Raw genomic sequence first — 24,381 nt, forward strand, 5'->3', positions numbered from 1 at the left:
TTCGAACACCTCGAAACAGGTTTGAAGCTGTATTGAACTTGTATTTTATACATAAGAAATGAGTGTGACCATTCTTATATACAAAAATACTACTACAAAAACTCGTTTTCTAAAAGACACAAGTTGTGATATTTTCTCAATAGAGCAATGGAGTCGTTTAGATCCAGGGGATTCCTGCCGAAAGCGACTGCAGCCGGGCTGCCGAAGACCGCTAGACTCTAGGTTGACGTCAGAGTTCCATACGAAGCAGTGACAAACGCAGCCGGTGGCTCGTTTTCACAAGTTTGATAATTAGTCATAAATAACATGTGTAAATACTGATTCATACAACTTCCACATCCCAATATTCATGGATGCAGTACAGTCCACGATTGTCAGTTGAGGTTCCCCTCAGGATAGGACTTCGATCCTGGTTTGCTAGTTTCGAAGTCGACAATTTTCGATATCTCAGGTAACTCTTCTTACTTCTTGGAGTATTCTTTACTGTTTGTATTTTGAGACTTCAGTGTCTATTTTACGTAAAAGACATATTTTTCATAACATGATGGAAAATAAATATATGATCCGCGACCGTCAAATAGAGAACTTTTATTCTATTTGCCACACCTTCGGATAAACCCCATATACACATACGTAAACCTTTATTCATAAATGTTCGAACAGGCATATGTGCATTACGAGAAAATATGATTATTTACAAATTCAAATAGCTCTTCACTTCTGTTTGTACTGAAGTCATTTCAATACCGCACTAATGGTGACGGTCTTCACTGTTAGGAGTACGTCGTGATTTACTACTAACCTATTTTGCCAAATCAAACTCTGTACACTTACTTCTCATCCATGTGCTATTTTTTTATCATTTTTATATAGTAAAGGAAGCTGTATAGTACAATGAATATCACTTTAAGAAAATGACAACGAGTTGAATAAATTCACAGATGAAACAGGTGGGGATGGAGTGGGTATAATGATAATCCTGAAAAGTGATAATCGCTGTACTGTACAGCTTCCTTAACCATATACAGAATATAAAAATATCGAATAGCATATAGATGAGAAATGAGAGGCATAATTAGACAAAGTTCCAAATGCGAGGTGTAGCAGACTCGTTTGGATGTGATTGTCTATAAAATTGTGATGCGTTTGTATAACATGGTCATGTCTCGCATGAATAGGTGATTTTTACAGGAATTTTGTGTCGCATTTTAAGTTCTAGTTGTTTTTGTCTAGATCTATCAGATATTTTTAGTTTCACCTTTTAAACGTAACATGTGAACCTATGTGTACATGGTTATTCTTTCTAAATTCATGTATGCAAGGAACAGCTCGTGTCAGCTCTTATACTTGTGGAACGCCATTGTACTATTGTTCGGTAAATCAGAAGAAAAAAAACGAACCCTCATGTATGGCAATAGATTCACATGATTGCTTGTTGCAAATTTTAGGCTGCGTTTTCACCGAGGAAGCCTCAACTGTTGAGTTCGTTCGAGTAGAAACGACGTCGGTAACAATCTTTCGTTTTTCCAGTCTTCAAATGTCAAATTACCTTTGCGTCATATATTGAGAAACTTATCAGCAAAATAAAAGGAACTAAACCTTTACGAATGTTAGGTAGATTGATGAAGTGTTCTTAGAATGCTGCAAGCAGTCTTCTTCAAGCTGTTCAAATTCGCATTTGGCGAGAATCGGCCCCGACTTGCTCGGTGTAACCCAGCCTAGTCATTTTCTGTACACCTCATCTCGCCCCATCCTAGAATGGATCTCATTCGATCTCTTGCCCATGTAAGAATTTATTATAGTGGTTTATTTTGTTGAGTGTATTGCCGCAGATGGTATAAACAAATATTATATACTCGTTTTCATCTGTGAATGCGCGTGCTATACATCAGGTGCTGGCGTCAGACATGACTTTGAAACTTGTAACGGTTTCCAAGATAATTTGTATACGTATGTAGATCCCTATGTAATTTATAGCAACAGCGCGCATTCCTTTGCCTAGTCTTGCATATTTCTTGAATGGTGTCTTATGTCGTCAGAATTTGCTATATTTTCCAACTGTTATTGTACATAAGTATTCAGTGTGTGCTGCAAGGTACGGTGGCATTTGGGAGCGAATGCTGGGTAGGAGTGGCCGTTCAAGGCTGAGTTAAACTTGATTATTTCATCACATTGACTCTTCCTTCAAATATTTGGAATGTGAATTCGCATCCATTGAATTATCGTATCATTAATTATGATTGATAATAATTATCAGAAATCTGGTTGTAAAAGTAATATAAGAATAGAAACGAAGATAAAGAAGCTTTCTTCATTGCGACTCAGTAGGTCGAGTCACTGACAGTTGATGAATTTTGCCGAATTCAAGGAGCAGTGGTATCAGTTATTTGTTATGTTTGCGTGATCATAGTCGTCCTATTATTTACCTTGCCTCTTGGATGAAATATTATCAAAGCTGGCGATTAAATCCACTGTTTTGGGATTATTATTTTCTTATGAACTTACATCGAAAGGCATTCATGTATTCACAAGAGACACGTGTTTCACATGACACGCTGGTTTTATATACAGTACATTATATCTACAGTCAACATCCATCATTGTGGATGACGCTTAGGTATGTCGTCTAAACTAACTTAAAATGATAAATCTATACACGTGTCTACTAGGGCAGAGTTAGCTGTACAATTGCAATCACTGGGAGATATACCACGGGGAGTCTTACTAGGAGCAGCAGCATTCATGTTCTGGAAACGAGTAGTAATGTAATCCAGCCGCAAGGCCTTGCGTTCGAGTTACGAAGCAGCAGTACGCCAGGCAGTGGTGGTGAAGAGACTGTCAGTGGACGATGTAAAATTAGGAAGCCTTCCTAGGAGTGCACCAGCCAGGTTCTCGAAAGGAGTGGCAATGAAACCCCCGAGATGAAAGGACAGGAACTCTTCTCTCGTTACACGTAGACGAAGCGGGATGTTATCGCCGCCATCTTGATCTCAGCCTCATTATGGTCAAGATGAAAGGTTTTATTAAACGCAGATAACCAGTGAATTTTTGTCCACAGATGGTTTGTCCTCAAACAGAAGTTGGATGTAGTCAGCCCTAGGAGCAAACATTGCGGGTGGGGGAACGCCTAACAGCGCATTTGCAAAGAATATAAACGCAGATAGTAGTAGTGTTGTTTATGGTTATATTAAAATATGCAGAAGAGTAGCTAATGCTGTTGGCTAAATCTCGTAAACGTTAGTAGTTTTGTAGGTGTGATGAAGACGCATTTATTTACATATGTTGGGTCGGAAACGAGTTCATTTACCCTCGGCCCGCTTAGCTTGTCTGATCATTGCAGCTAAGCTGATCAACTGATCAAACATTCTTCGTTTTCCTAGGGATAAATGCAGTGGTCGTAAGAAGTGGAAATGGGATATGGACGATCAGCTACAGGCTCCTTCTTGATTCCCACTTCTTGCTTCGATTGGTCTCCGAGAAAGGATTCCCCAGACAATCAACTCAATTGCAGCGAGGTAGGTAGACGTGGAATTCGGGAGGGATGTATCCTAACTCTATAATTTTTCTCAATAATTATGGCTACCTCACTTATAAGGGAGAAAAAAACTTTGTTATATGTATATATAATACTAAATTGTGGGGCAGCATTACATCGAGAAAAAAAATGGCAGGATACATATGTTTGTGGCCAGCGTCTTTCAAAGAGGTGATCTAGGTGAAATTAATCCGTGTGATTAAGTGATGCTTTTAATATGAAATATCGCGTTACTCCGTGTTTATTTCTATCTCAATGAAGTGCACTATGTGGGGATCGGGATGAAATAAGTGGTGGACAATTTGTGCTGAGCATTTTTTATGTAAATGATTGGTCTCTTCTGACAGGGAAGTTGAGAAAAAATACAACCAATGGAGACATACGGCAACTTTCTGAATTTGTATTTTGCACAAATTAGGAATCTTGTATCTAATCATGTTTTTGGAAAATTTTATGACTGGTAAACTATTTCTTTATACGTACATGATAGTAGCATGTTATTTTTTGTAGTTTGATGAGATGTAGCTTGCAAAACAACAATGTTCGTACATATTTGCATGCATGCATACATGAAAGGGTTTCCAAGTCAAAGCATGCATCCATTACACCCCCGTCCAGAATTCATTCGTCTCCTCTCCCATCCGAAACACCTTGTACGCTGTTCGAATCAGAGGTAAAGTAGAGTGACAGACGCCTCCACAGCAGGGCCCGGTAGCTGAAGCTGGTTTACCCCCACCGCTTCTTCGTATGGTAACCCTCCCTCATCCGATCGGGATAAAAAAAAAAAAAAAACTAAGACAAGGGTATTCCCTCTGTTCGCGTATTTTCGTAATCCATTTACAACCGCTCTCCATTGTCTCCTATCTTTTGCACTTCGAGGAGAATTTTAGGAAGACAGGAGAACTTCAGTCGTTCTTGAGAACAGGCATAGGGTGGCAGGGGCTGAAAGGATGGGTAACTTGTGAAGAGAAAATGGGTGGAATGGTCATTGAATCATCATGGGGTTTGAACCGTGATTAATGAGGATGGAGTAATCGAACAAGTGTCAGGCTTAATCTTGACCAAAAAGAAGTCCAAAATTGTCGAGAAGGACCTTATCCTGAAGACCACCGAGAGGCTAAGAGGTATTTTGGAGATTAGTCAGATGAAACAAAAGTGTAAGAAGCATAACGATCTCGACAAGTGAAGTGGAAACTTGATTTAATTGATCAGATTTCCCTGATCAGTATCTTCTTCTTGTCGCCTTGTTCTTCAAGTTTGTGACCTATTGCAGTTCTTTACATGTTGCACCAGAAGAAATTGTTATAAGAACATTAAAATTAAGGAGACTGCAAGAGACCATAAGGCCTACACTAGGCAGTTCCATGTCTATTACCACCTGGCATCCCCATCCATAAAGTTGTCTAACCGTTATTGTATGGAGGGTTTCTTTATTGATGCATGAACACTAAACTTTTCGAGAGGAACTAAGAAAGTATACACATGATTATAATATTCACATTTATTTCGTATTCATAAGTTATAAACAATATCGCTCTGTCCACACAACCCACCACACCACAACACTGCTGATTCTGTACAGATACTAAATATCCAAATGTTGTGGCAAACGCTCTGCACGGACAATTGCAGTAAAAACTTGCAAAGAAAACAACCTTTTTTTGAGCAGGCATAGGTGGCATAATTGCTAGGTTAACACGTATTCCGCCGAATACAGCAAACATGTAAATAAAATTTGAAAGCACACGATTACTTGTCGACAAAACCTAATCCAGGTGTCGCTACATGTAACAATTTGGAGGCCCGCCTGTCTTAGTGTCCCCTGGCCATTATATCCTCATGGACTTTTAGGAAACACTCGTTTCGTACCAACATAGTGGGTGACTAAATTCGTCACTTCTCCTGATATGAAAGCAAATCTTTTATTTCGATATACAAGAAAGCTAGGGTATTATAACGTACATGGTCTTCGAAAAAAAATCAATCCTCTGGCTGTATCCCATGCCGGACTATGCTGGCGGCAGAGCCTACGCATTAATGAATTAGACTGGATCGTTGATAATCTAATTAGACACTGGATGACATATCGCAGGGAATAACACAGAATTTCAAGCTTCAGCGTTAAGCCTGTCTCAGCAATATCGGATCCACCTCGGTCAACCAAATGTAGAATTTACCAAAGAGAGGCTTTGCAAATAACAAAGCTTCTACGAAAGCATCTTACAAGCGAAAGTATTATAACTCTGTCAGGCCAGTCGACTATAAAGTCAATCCTTGGTAGTCATATAATTGGCATGTAGCACTTTAAAAAATATTTTTTTCAGCGAAGATTTTAAGTTCTGAGTACTTGTGTTTTTATTTCGGTGATTATCGAATGAAGCCACATTTTATATTGACACATCAAGGAATCGACTAGTCGTTGGCCATGGACATGTAACTACTTTGTCCATGATGCCGAATGTCCTACATTCGACAAAGTCGTAAATGAACTTACAAAATGTAAAAAAGAGTAAATAAATAATTACAAAAATATCAAATCAAATAGAAAATATATACAGGACTTGATATGTGCAACGCATATGTTCAGGTATCAGATATTTACAAGGGCGTCACTCCGCTGCCCGCGTTGACGGGCATTATGGGAGTAGAAGTGGGGCTGGGTGTGCCGCCACGAAGGCGACGCGTCCAAGTGATCACAAAGCATTCTGAAGGTGAGATACAGAGACGTCCGGAGGGAAAAGTAATGTCAAGGGTAGGCAGTTAACCAGCCCCTCATAGGAATCCAGAATATGTTAACTTTAACGGTCGTCACGTATAATTTCGCTGTTTTTTTAAGTTGTAGAATATCAGTATGATTTCAAATCAAAATGCAAGTCGTGTAGATAATGTAAATATATGCCCATGCGGACGTCTCTGGTAAGAAGCATTTTGAGAATATTTGCACGAATGACGAAGTAAAGAAAATGCATTTACAAAAGTTTTTACCACTATATACTAAGAAAACCCATTACTCTATATTAATAATTTTGCCAAGCGAAGAACTGGATTTATACGAACACGAACAGAATGGTTTGAAGACCACTTAAAAAAAAAAGAGGCTCAACAATTTGACGATCACATTGAAGTATCTACAGGATGCTGTGAATGGGTCAAAGGAGCACCCTTATGGTACACCTTGAAGTAATGAAACGGTGAATTTCAGTTTTATCAATTTGTTCCCATCCAACCGCCCTTTCCGAATTTCTGAATTCAATGGCCTTAACACTACATCGAAGCATACAAAATATTTAACATCTTAAAGTTCAAATCGTAGTGGAAATAATTGGTTAAAATCACAATGACATGCAACTTTCCACAATGCATCTTGTCATATCCCAGTGAGAACAAATGGTTAATATGCATATATTATGATTAGTTATGACATATATACATTTACATGATAAAATGATAGTGCATGAATGAACAAGTGCGCAGATTCTTCGACTATGTGTAGTCAATATATATATATATATATATATATATATATATATATATATATAATATATATATATATATATATATCACATACACAAAACGACAGGATGAAGACACCCTTCTGCGTAGATCTGGCAAGTGCATTGCGTCAAGTCGCGCATGACGCGAAGAACAGAGTACCCCAAGGGCACTTTCTTTGGATCAGACTTAACCTCTACTCAAAATAACAATGTTTTGCATCTTGGAAGTCTACCGGGAGGAAGATGAAACATCCCCCGAAGGTTTATACCTTACAAGTAGAGTACCCACAGTGAGGACCCAACCAGCAATTAGCTAATTTCATAAAGGAGGTACTTTTTCATAATAGCTGGCAACTCGAGGTCGTCGATCCTGGTAGGGAGGTTGCCCCCAAGGTTCTGTCGCAAGAAGACACGCGTGATGTGCTTGAGAGGCATCGGAGACTGGCCCACTTTCAAGAAGAACTCCCTCTGGTCATCATCGATGAAAGACGAGTTTCTGATGATGGCGAGGTCGAACTTCTGTGCGGCCTCAAGGAGGGTAATGAGGACGTCGGGGTGCTTCATGAGGTTGGGCAGGGAGTTGAGGATACCCTGGGGGTCTCTGTTCTGACTTTGCATCACGACCTGTTGGAGGAGAAGTAACAACATGAACAACCTAGAGACTACCTGTTACGGTCGGTTCTTCCAGTTAATCAATTAGTCATTATAACATGAGCTCGGTGAGTGACTACAACGTGATCAACATCATCAAGATTCAGAAATTATTGACACTACTTGGGAGAGTTGTAGGGCATGAAACTAACGTATCATAAACAAGTCTGCATTGCATTATGCTTGTTCTTCTACATGCTCCTGTTGACAGGTATAACATGCCATACCTTTTACATAACTCACTGCTTACACGGAAACTTCAAATCTACTAAGGGTGTATATACTGCAACTACGCGACTGACCTTTGCACCGTACTTAAGAAGAATGTTGACCACCTGCACGTCAGGACTGTCATTGGAGGTAAGATACTCCCCAAGGGCGGGACGCAGCGGTGAACCGTCTTCCCCAGTGACCACGTGGTTTGGATTGGCGCCCTTCTCCAGAAGCAGCTTGATCACATCAAGGCGATTTGGGATTCCCTCGCTGCAGGCCATGTGCAGGGGGGTCCCAATGATGGGTGTGCTGGAGTTGACATTGGCTCCTATAATTGAAAGCGAGGACAAATTTAAATAGAACATGTGTGGTTCCTTTTATGATCAGTCACTGTACAGTTTAAAGTGGTTTTTTGGTCTGAGATGTATACCGGACTTCCATACGATAGAAGTTGCACAAATCTGTTGATTCTCTGGACCCCACTCCCACCTTCACATCTCATTGGCTTATTCCTATCTGCTCGTTACCCATCATGCTCTTGTCATAATACACTGAGGAAATGTAAATATCATCTTTCAAGACTCACCTTCCTCGATAAGAAGTTTGACGGCCTCGATGTCGCCCTTGAGGATAGCGAGATCAAGGGGAGAAGGCTTGCCGTGGTCGTCCTCCTGTTGCACTATGGCGCCCTGCTTCACCAACAAGTTCACAATAGCCACAGAACCGGAGAGTACTGCATAATGGAGAACCGACCTGGGGAGGAAGAGGTCAGCAAGTGAGTTGGAGTACTTGAGGAGGCTTTAATGTAAGATAATAATAGTATGCCCGCAACCCACTACCCCGGTGGAGAGTGCTACAAGTACATATAATGTGACATGAGTACGGGCACATATCACCAATTCAAAAATCACAAAATATTAATAAGTATTGGTGCTTTGCTTTTATAGGTTGAATAAAGGCCTAATTCTGAATACCGCATTATATTAAATATATATATATATATATATATATATATATATATTTTTTTTTTCTGATTTGTGAACGAGGTCTGGTATTGTTCATGAGCCATCTGCCGCCATCATTATTGGTTCATTTAGATGTTCATTAGACTTCGAGATCAGTGAAACGTGTTTGGTGAGATCCTGAGTGACATTTTTTGGGGTGTCAAGTCGGTAGACACCGGAAGGATATTGCTCAACACCTTTTTATCCCTATCCAGGATTAGTTATCAACTGCATAATATTTATACAACCAACACTCTAGGGGCTTTAATGACAGCCATATGAACCAGAGGTACACATTATTCTTTTATGATTGGAGACTAATTTCTATTCAAGAATGCGGGCCAATTTTTTTATTTTTAACATTCCTTTCTTCGACCTTCTGTTTCCCTTTTACCACCTCTGTGACCACCTTTTCGGCGGGGTATTGCCATCAAGGATAACAACGCCGAAGTGCAATACTCATTGGCCTTAGGCGAACTGTATATGCAAGGGTTTATGTACGAGATGCATGGGAACGAATCACTCCTGACTGTTTTCAAGTGTACAAGGAGGCACACCCCAAGACGACCTACCTGTAGTCATGTCTGCCGTCACACCTGGCGTTTACATTTGCCCCGAAAGAGATGAGGAGCAAAACAGCCTCCATACCCTGTGGAGAAACAAATCACATAAGAACACGAGAGGACAACAACCACAGGATAGGAAGGGGAAGACGAGAAGGCAAAGGAAGAGGAGCAAATGGAAGGAGAAAGGTACAGGACTACTGTAAGAGGAAAGCATATATGGCAGGAAGTCGCGCTACATTAAGACAAGAATGCCGGACCCTGAAGCAATAAAATCCATAGCAGCAGTTATCTTGACTCATCCTTGGAGGCTCAATAGCATTCCAGTAATTTGGAAAATGGCACATATAATCTCCACCCAGAAACGAACCGCCAAAGAGCCCAGTATTCCATAGGCCTATCTCTCCCCTCTCTACCATATTTTAAATGTTGGAAAGACTGGTCCTAGAAAGAACGAACAGATACATAACTACTTTGCTAAATCAACATGGATTCGAAGAATATCTCTTCGCCAGCACATTGTTCACAAGCCTCACCCAACAAACAGTAGAAGGCTCCTACGAAAAAGTGACACTTGATAGGATGGTGGCAATAAATGAAGTTAACCCTTTGGCAGTCTGACACATCCTGACAAAAAGACCGTGGAAAATGAAACTCGCAACAATACCAAAAGGGGTTGACAAACTTGCCCCCCTAATAAAGGAAGGCGAATATTCTAGAACAACCATCAACTGGGTATCGTAAGCGGAGTCCCTCAAGGAACAGTACTTTAACCAATACTATTTAACCTTTTCACACAACCTTCAGACACCTAACAAGTAATACACATACAAAGCTCTCATACATATAGATGGCCCAATGATAATAGCCAAGTACCACGACTACAAGATAACAGCCAAAATGCTCAGATTTACTTCAATAAGCTAGAATTATGGCTGACACCAAACTGTGTGTCAGCATCCTTTCTGAAGTCCTCAATGAAGTTTCATATTCCTGACTACCATGAGCCTAAGAAGCGCCCAATGGTTAGATTAAATTGTCTACCTCTTTCATAAGACAAAATCATACAAGACTTGGTCTTCTTTTCGATACACATGATTTTCATACACATAAGACCTGACAGTTAAGACAATAAACTGAATATACTTAGAAGGGCTGTAGTTACGAGGCTTGGACAGCAGAAATAAAAATGATTACTAAATACATGCAACTCATAAGAACTACATTTAACTACACACTCACAGCATGGTACAGAGCAGTAAAGAAAACTAAGACTCCCTGCAAGAACGCAAAATAGAAAATAGAAATTATAACGGGCTGAACTAAGACAACATCAGTGGAGCATCTACACCCTGAAACTAAATCTTTCCCATACTGCAACAATGAAATGATAAACACAAAGTTTGATGCAAGAGCCCTGGTACCCACCACCCTACAGTCCACCAAACACAACACAGAAACAGTACAAGCAGTATCTTACTCAAGCGTCTAAACCAACAACCAATTCCCCATAGTACACCCATACTAAGACACTTACACATTAAGATCACAAAACAAATATTCCACAAAAGACTGCTAAATTCAATTACTTCAGACACCCATGGAAATTAACCCAATAGAGAAATAGCATCGAAACCAATCCTACGTTCGGGTCACCACCCCCGTAGTGAAACAGTCTCAACACAGGATTGACCTGACAACAGAGACACCATTTGTCCCAGATGTAACCACCACCCAGAAGACACGAAGCAGTTAAAACCACACTGTCCCACAGTCACTCCTTCCGGACAGCAACACGAAATCTCTTCATTGATTGGCTTATGGGTTGAGCAAGTGGCCATGGCCGGTTTCCTAGGGGCCGTGGACCTCCTGCCACGAGTTTCACTGACTGGAAACCCGGACCCGTGGGAAGACCGGCAACGAAGGTCCTTGGAAAGAAAGCGTGGAGTGGAGTCTGTTGTATTGGTGTAAGACGATTCCTATGTCATTTATGACCAGTAATACGAGGGGAGCTGTCGCCAGTTGCCAGCTCTCTGTATGTGGAAAAGGTGGAATAAACAGAGTTTGAGCTGACGTAGAAATCAGGTCCGGTCCGGAGACCAAGTGCTGGCCCTTCAGGGTTGCACCTCCAGATGGAGGTCAAGGTGTTGACAGATTTGAAGACGGCCTGGCAGGGACAATTCTTTCTCGTGTCCTACGCTGGAGCGTCACTTGCAGGTACTCGTCGTTGGTTCCTATATGTGATGTGTGTGTGTGTGTGTGTGTATATATATATATATATATATATATATATATATATATATATATATATATATATATATATATATATTACCTGTTAGGCAGTTGTCCTCTCTGGCAAACGCGCTTCAGTTCACCACGACTCAGACCTCAGCCACGACAGCCAGTCGGCGCGTACCACGCGAGCGTTCTGCACACCGAAACGTAGCGCATCGACAGCGGCCAGCAGGTTTACCCTAGCCGAACTCGCATACTGCGCGCCGACTGGCTGCCGTGGTTGAGCCCTGAGCCGTTATGAACTGCAGCGCGTTTGCCTTAGAGGAAAACTGAGTAACACACTCACACACATACATATATAAGAGAAAAAGAATGGGAGAAAGAACGAGAGATACAGAGAGGGAGAGACTGATAGATTGGAAAAGGTGGTCGTTTTAGAATAGTCTTCTTCACCACTTTTTAGTGGTGAAGAAGACAGAGACTGGCGTAGGAAATGCCGAGGAATCAATGTCTTAAGTACACCTGGAGATGTATACGGAAGAACAATGATGGGTCAGGTCAGGTCATAGAGGAAAAGGTAAAAGAGGACAAACTAAGTTGGAGGATGTGTGGACCAGGTGTTCATAACGAAGTAAAAAGAAATTTGTACAACTAAGGAAATAAGCTTCTCGACATTTTGCGGTCATCATTCTTGGTATGTAACTACAAAGGCAGTAAGATCTAGCGTGGTAATTTGTAATTATTAATTCGTTTAATTATATACTTATGTATGTTCTTTTACTTGTGTTTGTTTATTCATTTATCTATTTATTTGATTTAATTGTTTATTTATTTGCATATTAATATATTCATGGGTTCATTTACTTGTTCATATGTTTATTCAGTTTTGTTTATCTGTTACCAAAACTGAACTAGCCTTTTTCAGTTGTGTATGATGTGCAGGGATGACCCGTCATCCAGGAGGTGCTCAGATAAGAGGGAGGGTGGAGAGGTGTGGAGTGTATTCAGGGATGGAATGGGTGGAAATTATTTTATGCCTTTCCCTTTTTGGCTACCTTCCTTGTAAGGGAGAAAAAGCCTTGGTATATGTATGTATATGTATGATGTAAACTGTTTTCAATGCTTATTACACGTTAGTAAGGTGTCGAGAAGGTTGTAACCTCATTTGTACAGTTTAAGCAATATGCAAACATAGTGCAAACATTTATACTATAAGGTTTCTAAATGAAATTTAGATAAATAGTGCAGTTGAGATTCTACTACATAAAGCTGTAGAAGATTCAAAGAATATTTCTTGTAGAGTTTGGTCAAGAAGAGAGAAGTTTTATGTTAGATTTACAAATAATTCTTATTGTAGAATACAGTAGAATGCTTAAAAAATTTAGTAATCTCAGTAAGAAAAGTCCCAGATAAGTTTTGGCATAAGAATAAAGCAAAACTAACGAAAGTCTAAATTTTAAAGTATATAAATGATGATGGGGGTCTCATAAAAGATGAAGAATATTACAACACAAATTGCTAAAATCGACAAAATTATTATTATTACATTATAAAACATATCACAGCTTGTTAGAAAATGCGTGGTAATTACAAGAACACCATAAGAACTTCCCTACCTGTATGTTCGAAACCCAAGTTTGATCATCAGTGTGTATTCCCAGCTATGATCAACAGATGTGAAAAATGAGGAGTTATGAAAACTCTAGTAACTAAACTAGGGAGTACAGTAGTAGTATGCGGAAATCAATGGAGAGATCATTGCTGGGAATAACGCTGAAAAAGCTGGAAGAGTTGTTCAAGAGAAAAGGTCAGAGTCCAGTATATCTCAAAGACGTTGAAAGACCGGAAATGGAAGTTGGTAGGACAATCAGCCAGAAGAAAGAAAAAAAACTGAGAGTAAATTTTTTATTGACTGGATGCCATGAGATGGCAAGCAAAACAGAATAGAAGGGACTAAAATTAAGGCACCGATTTGAACGCCATTCTCCATGTACTGTAGTTTGAAATGAGAACTCTACATTGAACATGGACAAGTTGGATCAGATGACATGGTTAAAGTTGTACCGCAGAACAGCAGATATATATATCGGTGGTTACTGTATCACCACCATTGAGAACTGTATTGAATTGTCCTACCAAAGTATGAGTATTACCTGGTACGGGTTTTGGTTGATTTAAACCATCCTTGCTAACTGTGTGGACAAGTGTCGTCATCACATCCTTGGTCGGACTGGGACCCGAGATACGAGGGAGACAAAACACTGAAAATCGGTTGCTTGTGTATCTGTGTACTGATCTTTGTCAAAAAAGAAGTATAAAATATTGCGTGTGAGTGTGTGTGTGTGTGTGTGTGTGTGTGTGATGTTTCATGGCACATGTAAGGAGGAATCCAAAGAATGTATCTCAAGATGAGGAAGACCCATAGCTTTGGTGGATGGATCGTGGAGGGATATCATAAACATGAAACCGTGTAACAGACATGTGTAGGGAGAAAATATATTTATACTCTCGATAAACAAGGTCAACCCGACGATGACCAAGGAGTAGAGGGAGGTAGCTCGCTCACCAATGCAACCAGTTGCATGAAACAGATCGCAACGCAAACCTACACTCTGAAAGTAGTATTCTTTGTATTATATGGACATGGACATATAATTTTCCTTTGTTATATCAGAAATGCAGGTAACTGATTACTAGTGGGTAAACGTACAGAGAATACTGCTTTCTGGTTGCGTCGGTGTGTGAGATGCCTTAATAAGAGGGAAGGAAAAAGTGAATGACAAAGGAAGATCTGAGTGTCGTGATGGTGGACAAGGTATGGGGAAGTACCATCGCGAAACTGAAAACAAATTCTGTATAATATTGATGAGAAGCGAAATCAATGAGAAGGGTGTTGTGACGATCAGTATGCATAGACTTTATGATTAGAAATCCAGGAAAATCGAGGTCTGGCTGCAACTGATGGAGAGGAAGGGAGCAAGATGTGTTAGACGCAATAGTATGGAATGGGTGGTAGATTGAAAGATATATGAACTGATATTGCATGGGAAATGAAAAAGAACGGTGTGCTGAAAAGATGAGGCAATGACAAAAAATAAATAAATAAACATTACAGAATAACGGGGAGCCAGGACACGGAAGCATGCAAGGAAAAGGACAGATAACTGAAGGGGTTGATAAGAGCAAAAAAAAAATATATATATATATATAGCTTTTATTGAGAGACATCTGACGAAAAGGAAACGGAACAAGACATAGTAAATACTCGTAAGCGAAGGGAATGAGGCGAGATATAGGGAAGGTAAAGTTGTAGCGTTGACAGAGAATTTAAAGTACTACCGAACAGATGGGATACAAATAAAATAAGAAAAAATAGGGAGGAAAACTGAAATGAGTGAGGTTAAAGATATATAATAAAATACTGAAAGAGGGCAAGGCACCTATGTTGGATGGTATGGCAGGGAAATGTTAAAAAAAGATGAGGATCGTGAAGGACAGCAAAAAATCTGAAAATTCCATGACGGAAAGGAAGCATGCATAGAGCCTGTTCATAAAGGGAAGGAAAATAAGAGGAAATGTAAGATTTACAGTGGGGAAAGCGTGCTAAATGCCCTACCTAAAATGAAAATGTACAAGACGATACTATTAGAAAGGAGGTGACAAAAGTAATGGTAAAAAAAATCGTTCTATGAATTTAGGGTGCGTGTGGATTTGAAAGTGAAATGTGCAGAGAAGACGGAAGATATATACGGCAATCGTGGACATAGAGGCAACTTGTAGGGTAGAGGAAAAATATTATAGGAAGTACTGAAAATATATGGAACGAGAGAGAAGCTGCCAAGGACAGTGGAGAATGCGTGTGAGGGGAACAAGGTACGTGTGAGTGTATAGAGAGAGGATAATATGGTTCAACGGAACAGTAGGGATGCGGTGGGAGCATGTGATGTTCCCATGGTTGTTCAACATTTGTCCGCCATAATAAAAAAAAATGGATGGTCAGAACGAAGGGGAGTGGAAATGGGAAAAGAAAGAGAGAAATGGGGTTTATGCTGTATTGTGTAAAGTTCTATAAGATTTAGTGAGGGAGGTTTGTGAGACAAAGAACACGAGGATAAACGTTATAGAATTTAACGAATGTGGCTGAAAGTAGAGGAAGTGCCGCGATATTGGAGTTCAAATGAACAGGATGGAGGAGGGGAAGGTGTTCACAAGGGAATTGGCGTTGAAGAAGATGAAGGAGTAAGGAAATTATATATATGCTGGTAGATGCATGGAATATAACAGAAGTAACAAAGAAAGCGTAGGTGCGCTGGAAGATGTCACAGATTGTAGATATTGAGGTCAGTTGTGGTCAGTGATTCTTCATGGGAACAAGTTACGCGTGTTCACTGTTCTGAACTGAAAGAGGACTGAGGCAATGGAAATGGTCTTAGAAGAATACAAGAAGTATATGAAAATCTGAAAAGAACAGAACCCGGACTTAAAAAAGTGGTACGAATTTATTAGATTATTGATAATAACAGGATATAAAAAAATGATAATTCAAGGGTAGAAAGAGGGGAAATAAGCCTATGGCAAGACAGTGTAGGGGAAAAGGAAGCGGAAACACTGACATGAAGCAGAGAAAAATTGGTAACATAAACATACTCGTATAAAACGACAGAGGTTTAGGAAAAGTATGAACGAGGGAGGCGAGTAAAAATGTATCGATCGATTTATGTGCCTAATCCAAGTAAGTATCCGGTCAGAACACATGTTGTCAGTTGTTGTCTGTAGAAGATCAGTAGTTCATATCTGATGTATATCATTTTTCAAGTCCAACAGTAAGGGAGAGTGGGTTTTCACACAGTTGGTCGGGTTATCCAAACGGACGTAGAAAATATATTACGACCAAGTACAGTTCATTGGTCCTGTTTATTTGTTCCTCTCCTGATTTTGGATAACTCCAGTCTGTGTTTTTGCCATTGCAATTACCACTTAATTGGGATCTGATGATAGCTCTTCCAGTTCTGCAATGTTTAATTGGGATCTGATGATAGCTCTTCCAGTTCTGCAATGTTTTCTAAGAGCATTTCATCGTGTTTATCTTCAATTCATGCCATAGATCGATGGGTGCATATATGGTACTGATTAGTATGGCGTCGTTACTTACCATTAATTCTATTATAGTTTCTGTGATTCATTTACTTTCTTGCTTCCGTATCCTCGTCTTTAAATATTCTTTAGGGAGTGTCATAACTCCACACTCCTTTTCATGTTTTTTTTTATTTTCCTCTAATGTTGTATTCTCTGACACTGGATGTTTTTCTTCCTGTGCCTTCGGCTGAATTTGCCCGTCAAGAGTATCGAGTCCAGTTCCTTACATGTACCGTAGCTCAATCTATCAGCTTTATACATTTTGAGATTGTTTTGTAGATAGTTGTGCATTTGTACACATAAGTTGAATAGGTTTGATATCTTAATTTGGCTTTAACCTCAATGTGTTGCTCATTAATTTAGGTTACAAAGTCATTTTCTCCACTTGTGTCGTCTTAGAAAAAAATATTTTCGTTCATTCTTCGTTTCATTTCTCTGCACAGTAATTTCATTCTACTTCATCAGGCAGGTCCTTCGTATGCACTTAGTCTGGTGTAACATAAAAGCCGTCTTTTTTTTTTTTTTCTCCTCCCGTGTATTTTATCAATCGGTATTGTCTCGACAAAAGTAGCCTTATGGGCTTATTTTTCCCAGGTCACAGTTATTTGGAAACTCGTTAATTTTAAGGTTTTCACCCTACTCCATGATTCTGCAGTAACAACATTAAAAGCAACACCGTGGTTTTATTCTCTTAACATTAAAAACATCTCGTGGTTTTATTTTATTTTTCTTTGAGCTATCTTAGTATTAGATTATTACTGTTTTTTGTTTTTTTTTTTTTTGTGTCTCCCAGGGAGATAACTTATTGGAATAAATTGGTACTTAGTCTCTGGACCAGAACTGGGGTCTCGTCTAAGAGATTTGAGCCTGGCCAGTGGTGACTTTCACCGACTTCCCAAGTATTATGGACTTCTGTAAGGATCCCGAAGATACAGATAGATTAATCAGATCTCAACCCTTCTGTTTGTATCTCGGTGTTAACGAGTCGACCCGTCTTTGTCGATTCGTTGCCACGTGCTGTGCCTTCCTGCAGCGGGCCACTTCGTTGACGGTAGAACCGTTTGCGAGATCAAGCGACCGTACGGGCGGAGGAGCCACTACCCCTATTCGGCGGAGGCGTCGACGCGGTCAAAACCATTTGTCCCGTCGTCGTCTCGTGAACCGATCGAAGTGGTCGAGGCCTCGCTCGTTCGTTCGACCATAGTTTCCCTCCTTAAGAAGCCGCAGTAGAAGTAATTCGCCGGCATTGAACGTCGAGCGCGGCAGAATTTATGGTGAAGAGTTTTTATTTTATAATCTACTTGTAGAACTCAGTAAAAGAAAACAAAGCAAACTAAAGAGAAAATTGTGCTAAGGTAGTTTTTTTTTTGGCCAGGGGGAGGTATTTCAGAGTTGTCCACCCATTAATACGCACCTGGCAAGTCTGCCTGACTGACTAGATCTTCCACGTCGCTGACAGGTAACACATGCCAGCGATGGGGACGGATTTACCAGTCGAGCGGCCGAGATCGATGTATGCACTCTTGGATACAACACTGCAGCATTTAGGGTTCAGTATCCACATACAGCGCTTCTCAGATTTAAGTGAATTGCAGCCTGATTATTACTATTTTTGGCTATTCTTTTATGTGCATTGAAAGGAAAGAGAAATTCGAATAGATAGAACAAGCGCGAAGTCAATGCCGGCGTAGTGGGAAGACTAGAGGAGGGAAAAGGGAGGACCTGGGGGACTCGCTCCCACGACGCCCCTGCAGTAGCCACGTTGTGTCTTGCCTCTATTCGTGAGCTGAGATAGTAGATTCATGCTGAAAAGTCTCTCTCGTGGGCACCAGCGCTACTACAACAAGTTGTTGAGTGTTAGTTTCTGAATAGTATTGAACTAGGGAAGAAACGCCCGATAGTAAATAGTTACTGACGACAGTGTTGTTCTGTCTAGGGCAGTGGTTCCCAGCTGGTGTGCCGCGGCACCAATGAGTGCCGTGAGATCAACTGAGGGTGCCGCCAATATTGAGGGCAAAAATAATTTTCGTATTACCGACTCTCCCTGTCATCAACTTTTGTTCATTAAAGCAGGATCAGTGTAAAGATGAGTATTTTCATATTATCCAGGGACAAAATTTTGTTACACTGATGTTGAATCAACAAAATACTGACAAACTAGAATTTAGATTTTCTAATAAGAGTGCCGGGGACTTCTGAAAGGTTGACAAGGGTGCCTCAAGCCAGAGGCCTTCCAGTCTTCCATTCCCTTCGTTAAACCGGGCTAAAAGATAAAGCACACTTATCAATTTGGTCGTTGATGGTAAACCCTAAATTCATCCGTGGTTTAAAGTCACGGTGACTGTGTACTGTATACGACTACGTGGGAGATGAAAACAAAGATCTCTTTTCAAACAAAGCTGTTGTTAAGCCTATCACTGACCGTGAATGGGATCATTTCTTTCTGGTCTGTACTGTTAAGAGAGAAAGGGAGAGAGTAGAAGGGCAGGACACGAAAGGGGCTTCCTGCAGGGGCGGTGGATAGCGCTGACACCCACTGGAGGGCAACTCCAGGACCTGGTTCGCACAACACAAAGCAATCCACACATTCCACCCGGAAATGGATCTGATCAACTACAGTTAATGTTAATGCTACTGTCATGATTGCTTCTCCCTAGACATAAACGCCAACCGCATGAACTACTGTTCGTCCTTTGTGGGAGAGCAAGGGAGTGACTACGAGTGCAGATTCGCCAGAGATTCTTTTTCTTTGTTTGCAACAGAAGAAAGGCGGTTCCTCGTGGGGACACATCGAATGGGAGACGGCGCCGTGACTCGTTCGATAGCCCGCTTGGCGAATCGCGCTCGGCAGGAGTGGCACCATCCCCTCCCTCCTCCTCCTACTCCTCCACTTCCACCTCCTCCTCCTCCTCCTCCGTCTGGAGTATGCCGCCTTCTGCCTCTTCAGGAGAACAGCGCCTTGCCCCTTCACAGGTGAAGGAAGATCCTTACTTCAGCCTTCGGAGGAAGGTGGCACCTGAAGGAGGCTGAGGTGGAGGGGGGCCTTTTGCCCCTTCGAGAGGGGATCGTGCTTTTGGTCACTGCAAAGGTCAGAGCCTCCGACTCTGTCTCCGTAGTACCAACTCCATCTGAGCCATACATTGAAGGGGGGGGGGAGTTCTTAAGAACAAAAATAATGTAAACTCTACATAATTGTAAAAGCCATTACTATTAATTTGTATGCTAGAAAAGAACATCAAACCAAGAAGAAAAAAAAAAGAGAAATGCACACATCAGAGGAACCAGGGCCTCCCCTTTCCTCCCCCTACCCTTCCCACGCCCTTCGGAGGGAGCGTCTGCGGCGGCGGCCTCGCCAACTCACGCAACTCACCCGCAGCGTCAGCGCGAAGTGCTGGAGAACTTCCCGGCCTGAGATGGATCCCTGAGTCTCAAGTTCCTCGGCAGCATCCTTGTGGGAGAGAAACTTGTGTTGGAGTTCTCGACATCGGGGCAGGTGTCGTTAGTCACGGTCGGGGGCAGGCAGACAAGCAGGCAGATAGGCAAACAGGCCAAGCGGACACAATAGGCGGGCTGACAAGTAACTGGTTAACACACAAAGAATAAATACCAACAGACCGTTTCACTTTGTAAAGAAAACTAACGATATCACATCATGAGAAGACACGGTTGTGTATCCAAGCGGGCGTGTTATACGCCTCTTCATGACGTCATGTCGTTGAATTATCTTTCCGAAGTGACTTGGCCTGTTCGTATTTAGAATTTGGCTCGACAAATGGCTATGGTGACTACGAAACACGAGGTGGGGAAGAGGGGGAGGGGCAGTAACATATGGGAATATCAAGGGAGGCTGTGGACAGAGCTAGGTAGTGACTTTTCCTTAGGAAACTATACGAGTATGGTTGATACATCTTAGGAACTAGGATGGTATACAGTAGGTGGATCTCTCTCTCTCTCTCTCTCTCTCTCTTTCTCTCTCTCTCGCTCTCTAGCTCTCTCTCTCGCTCTGTGTGTGTGTGTGTGTGTGTGTGTGTGTGTGTGTGTGTGTGTGTGTGTGTGCGCGCATGTTGTGTGTGTGCGCGTGTTTGTGTCTACGCCATTCTTTCTTTCTCTCTATCTTTCTGTCATGACACACACGCATATGTACACGTGCATACAAACAAACATACACACAAACATAGTGAACATTGGGTGGTGACGCTTTTACTACTTAGAGAACAGACCTTTTGGGCGGTAGGCAGCATACTAGATGTAGGGCACATCACATCAACACCACAGTAAATACGGGAGGAGGAGGAGGAGGAAGTGGTGGAAATAATGGGATCGTGTGAATGGTGAACAATTCTCATATTTTTGTACGCTAGGCCCCTCGTTCGCAAGTAAGATGTGACAAAAGTGGGGTCATCATTGTGGTGTCATCGCCTGAGGGAGGTCTCCGCTGCCCCCAAAGAAAAAGAGAGAGAGAGAGACCGATAATATATAATTTCTTGAACTTAAATTTAGATTATTACAGGTTACAGGAAGTATCTGCCTTGTGGTTAAGGTCGGGTCACTGGTCTGCATTTCAGCTCAAAACCAAAACACACCACTGAAGTGGCTTAGTTTCAGTGTCTGCAGTCGACTGCACGGGTTTCAGGAGTTAATATGGGGCGAATGAAGCAGAAGTCTCACACACACACGGCTGCTGTTGTTGTCCACTACAAGAAATATATCCCAGAATATCCCCCAGTTGGTGTAGTTGATCCTTGGAGCAGCGTGATATGGTCCCATGCAGCAGAAGTCTTTGCAATGCCAACTTTCCATCAGGTTCCCCCGTTAATCTAATCCGTTTTCCCACCCTCAAAGTACCCACCCTTGCAGCATGCACGCGATCTGCCGTGCAGTACCTTTCCTTTGACGAGAGTCCCTGGTAAGCGAGCTTCTGCAGAAGGAACCCTTGCTACAAGCTGCCCTCACGACATGGGTCTCTTAAAACGACAATAGGCGCGACTTCCCGTCTTCGTTCACAAGGCGAGACTTGCCACACCAACCCCGGCAAGAAACGGAACGAGCGGAGTCGCCTGAACCATGCAAGGCATTTGCCCGGAAGTTACTGTACACACCAAGCCAAGGCACTAACTGTTGGGACCCAGAGTCTACGCTCTACGTACCTGGTGGAGTCGGCACGCCTTCATGAGCGGTGTGAAACCCTGTCGATCTCGTGAGTTGGGGTCAGCGCCATAGGACAGGAGTAGCTGCAGCAGTTCGGTATTGAAGGGGTTCACTAGGTTGACCTCGGCGCCGAAGAAGTACCTCGTGTTGGGGTTAGCGCCATGCTCAAGGAGCATCTTGGCCGCTTCGGAGTGGTCGTGCTGAGAAAGAAGGGCAGATCATGCATATGATATAGTCGTCGTGCTCGTTCTTACGTGGAAATCATCAATCAGCTTTATGTAGTCTGTACAGCATCATAAGCCACCGAGAAGGCGACTATTCCTCACCTTGAGGGCCAGTCTGAGTGGTTCGTCAGTGGCGTTTGTCGGGTACTCTTCCAGGGGATCATCGAAATTGAAGTTGACGATGGCACCGGCATCGAGTAGGACTTTCATCATGTCTGTGTAGCCATGCTCGGCCGACAGGTGGAGGGCGGAGTAACCGATATCGTCCCGGGCGTTGATGTCACATCCTAGAGGAAAACAAAGAACAAATGCTTAAGGACGAATTTTCACTGCCTAACCAGTTCTGTATATACAAAAATCAATCAAAACTGAACATGGGAACATGTACAGTTAACAGTGTTTCGTATCCCACGAGCTTAACAAGAAAACTCACTTCTTTGATGAGGAACTCTGCTGACCCGAACGAGCAACAGTACCTCATAAACCACTAGCTTAACAACCGGAAGCGAACACCTCACCATCTTTATTTGATGAGGAACTGCTGACTCGAACACGGGAGTGCGTACGAGCAACAGTACCTCATAAAACATTAGCTTAGCGACCGCAAGCAAGCACCTCACCATCTTTGATGAGGAACTCTGCTGACTCGAACATGGGAGTGTGTACGAGCAACAGTACCTCATAAAACACTAGCTTAACAACCGCAACTTCTTTGATAAGGAACTGCTGCCTCGAACATGGGAACGTGTACGAGCAACAGTGCCTCATAAAACACTAGCTTAATCGCAAGCAAGCACCTCACCTTCTTTGATAAGGAATTCTGCTGCCTCTGGGTAGCGTTGCCACACGGCGTAGTGGAGTGGCGTCAGGCCCTGCGTCACTGGCTGACTGACCTTGGCGCCGCAGGCCAGGAGGATTTTGAGCTCGTCGACGGACGCCAGGCGGACAATGCTGTCTGCGAGCTCGCGTTGAATGGTCGGGTGTTTCTCACTTTTCTCTTTGTCAGTTGAGGAGGGACGGTCGACGGTCTCCTCCTCCACCTCGGAGGAGGAGCCCTCGCTCTCGACCGGCTCCTCTTCCTGAATCACATCCGAGGCCATAACTTCAGTCGGCATCCTTTCAAGGGAAAAAAAAAAAAATCTTAAATTAAACAGATTTACAGTAAAAGTATTAAAAATCTAAATGTGTTGAATTGCAGGCAGAGGAAAGCTGGTTAGGAAGATTGAGAATATCAAGAAAAAGGTTATGAATAACGAGTATGCTGTTTTATTTGATAAAGTTCGCATTAAAAAAATTGCCTCGCCGATTCACAAATATATGTATGTAAATGATGTCTGCGTGCGTATATATACACGAACTATTGCTTCTCTCTGCGGATTTTGAGATGGGCTTCACCCTTTGAGGGGTAAGGGTTTTCTTCCAGTTTAATAAAATCGGTTAGCGGCATCTAGGACAATACAGGAGAGCGATCGCTCCCTCTTCCGGGAATGCTGGCAGAAGTAATTTGGGATGCGATTCTTGGATCATGTTGAAGACGAAGAAGAAATACAAAGGATGGGAGGAAATGACGTCATAGAATCTGAATTCAGGAGTAGTGAAAGCTTGAAACTAAGGCCCAAAAACTAAGGACAAAGGAAGTGCAAGGAGCGAGCGGCATGACGCAAGTGCGCCGGGACCAGCTGGGCGGGTGCCAGCTGGAGCCGAGGTGCCACAGACCTCGTGCCAGCTGGTGCCAACTTGGGGGTTGTTAGGACCAACTCCAAGGAGGGAGAGTAACTCGTGTGTGCCAAGTTAGAACGAGTGTGCAAAGTCACAGACCAGGTGGTCTAGGCGAGACTCAGAGAGACAGACCACGTTATGATATGGTTTTATTAATACTGGGTATGTTGGTGTCTCAATGACCTGCCAATGTTGTAAGGAATATATTATTTTTTTCAAGAGTCCTTGTGCGAGTAGGGGAGGGGGAAATTTGCGTTGGAAAGGAAGGTTCACTGTTGCTATGGAAGACTTGAAAGGCTGTGTGGCACCCTTCAATGGTCTACGTCACAAGACGGTCAAGGAAATGACATCTCGTATCAGGGCCAGGGGCTAAGGTGAGGTGTGGCTGTCACGTTGTTGTCAGGTGTTATTGCAGGAAGGCTCGTGGTGCTGAGTAAGGGTAAGCAAGATGAGAGGTAT

At 42.1% G+C, this 24,381-nt stretch overlaps 1 protein-coding gene across 2 annotated transcripts in view; it reads right to left on the reverse strand.

Moving 5' to 3' along the window:
• Positions 1–5,021: 5,021 nt before the first annotated feature.
• Positions 5,022–24,381, reverse strand: part of LOC143039048 (uncharacterized) — a 27,337-nt gene continuing 7,977 nt past the window's right edge. The window contains exons 2-9 of one of the 2 annotated variants that reach the window (XM_076208901.1): positions 23,006–23,319; positions 22,306–22,490; positions 21,979–22,179; positions 20,202–20,279; positions 9,470–9,546; positions 8,480–8,646; positions 7,983–8,221; positions 5,022–7,653 (exon numbers count right to left, since the gene is read on the reverse strand). In XM_076208901.1, the coding sequence (XP_076065016.1) occupies positions 7,339–7,653; positions 7,983–8,221; positions 8,480–8,646; positions 9,470–9,546; positions 20,202–20,279; positions 21,979–22,179; positions 22,306–22,490; positions 23,006–23,318 (1,575 nt within the window). In that variant the 5' untranslated portion in view covers position 23,319 and the 3' untranslated portion in view covers positions 5,022–7,338. The remainder of the gene's footprint in view (positions 7,654–7,982; positions 8,222–8,479; positions 8,647–9,469; positions 9,547–20,201; positions 20,280–21,978; positions 22,180–22,305; positions 22,491–23,005; positions 23,320–24,381) is intronic. The other variant, XM_076208907.1, reaches the window with a different exon arrangement.

Source organism: Oratosquilla oratoria, chromosome 2 (assembly GCF_046742065.1).
Source record: "Oratosquilla oratoria isolate Oo_2021 chromosome 2, ASM4674206v1, whole genome shotgun sequence".
NCBI lineage: Eukaryota > Metazoa > Arthropoda > Malacostraca > Stomatopoda > Squillidae > Oratosquilla > Oratosquilla oratoria.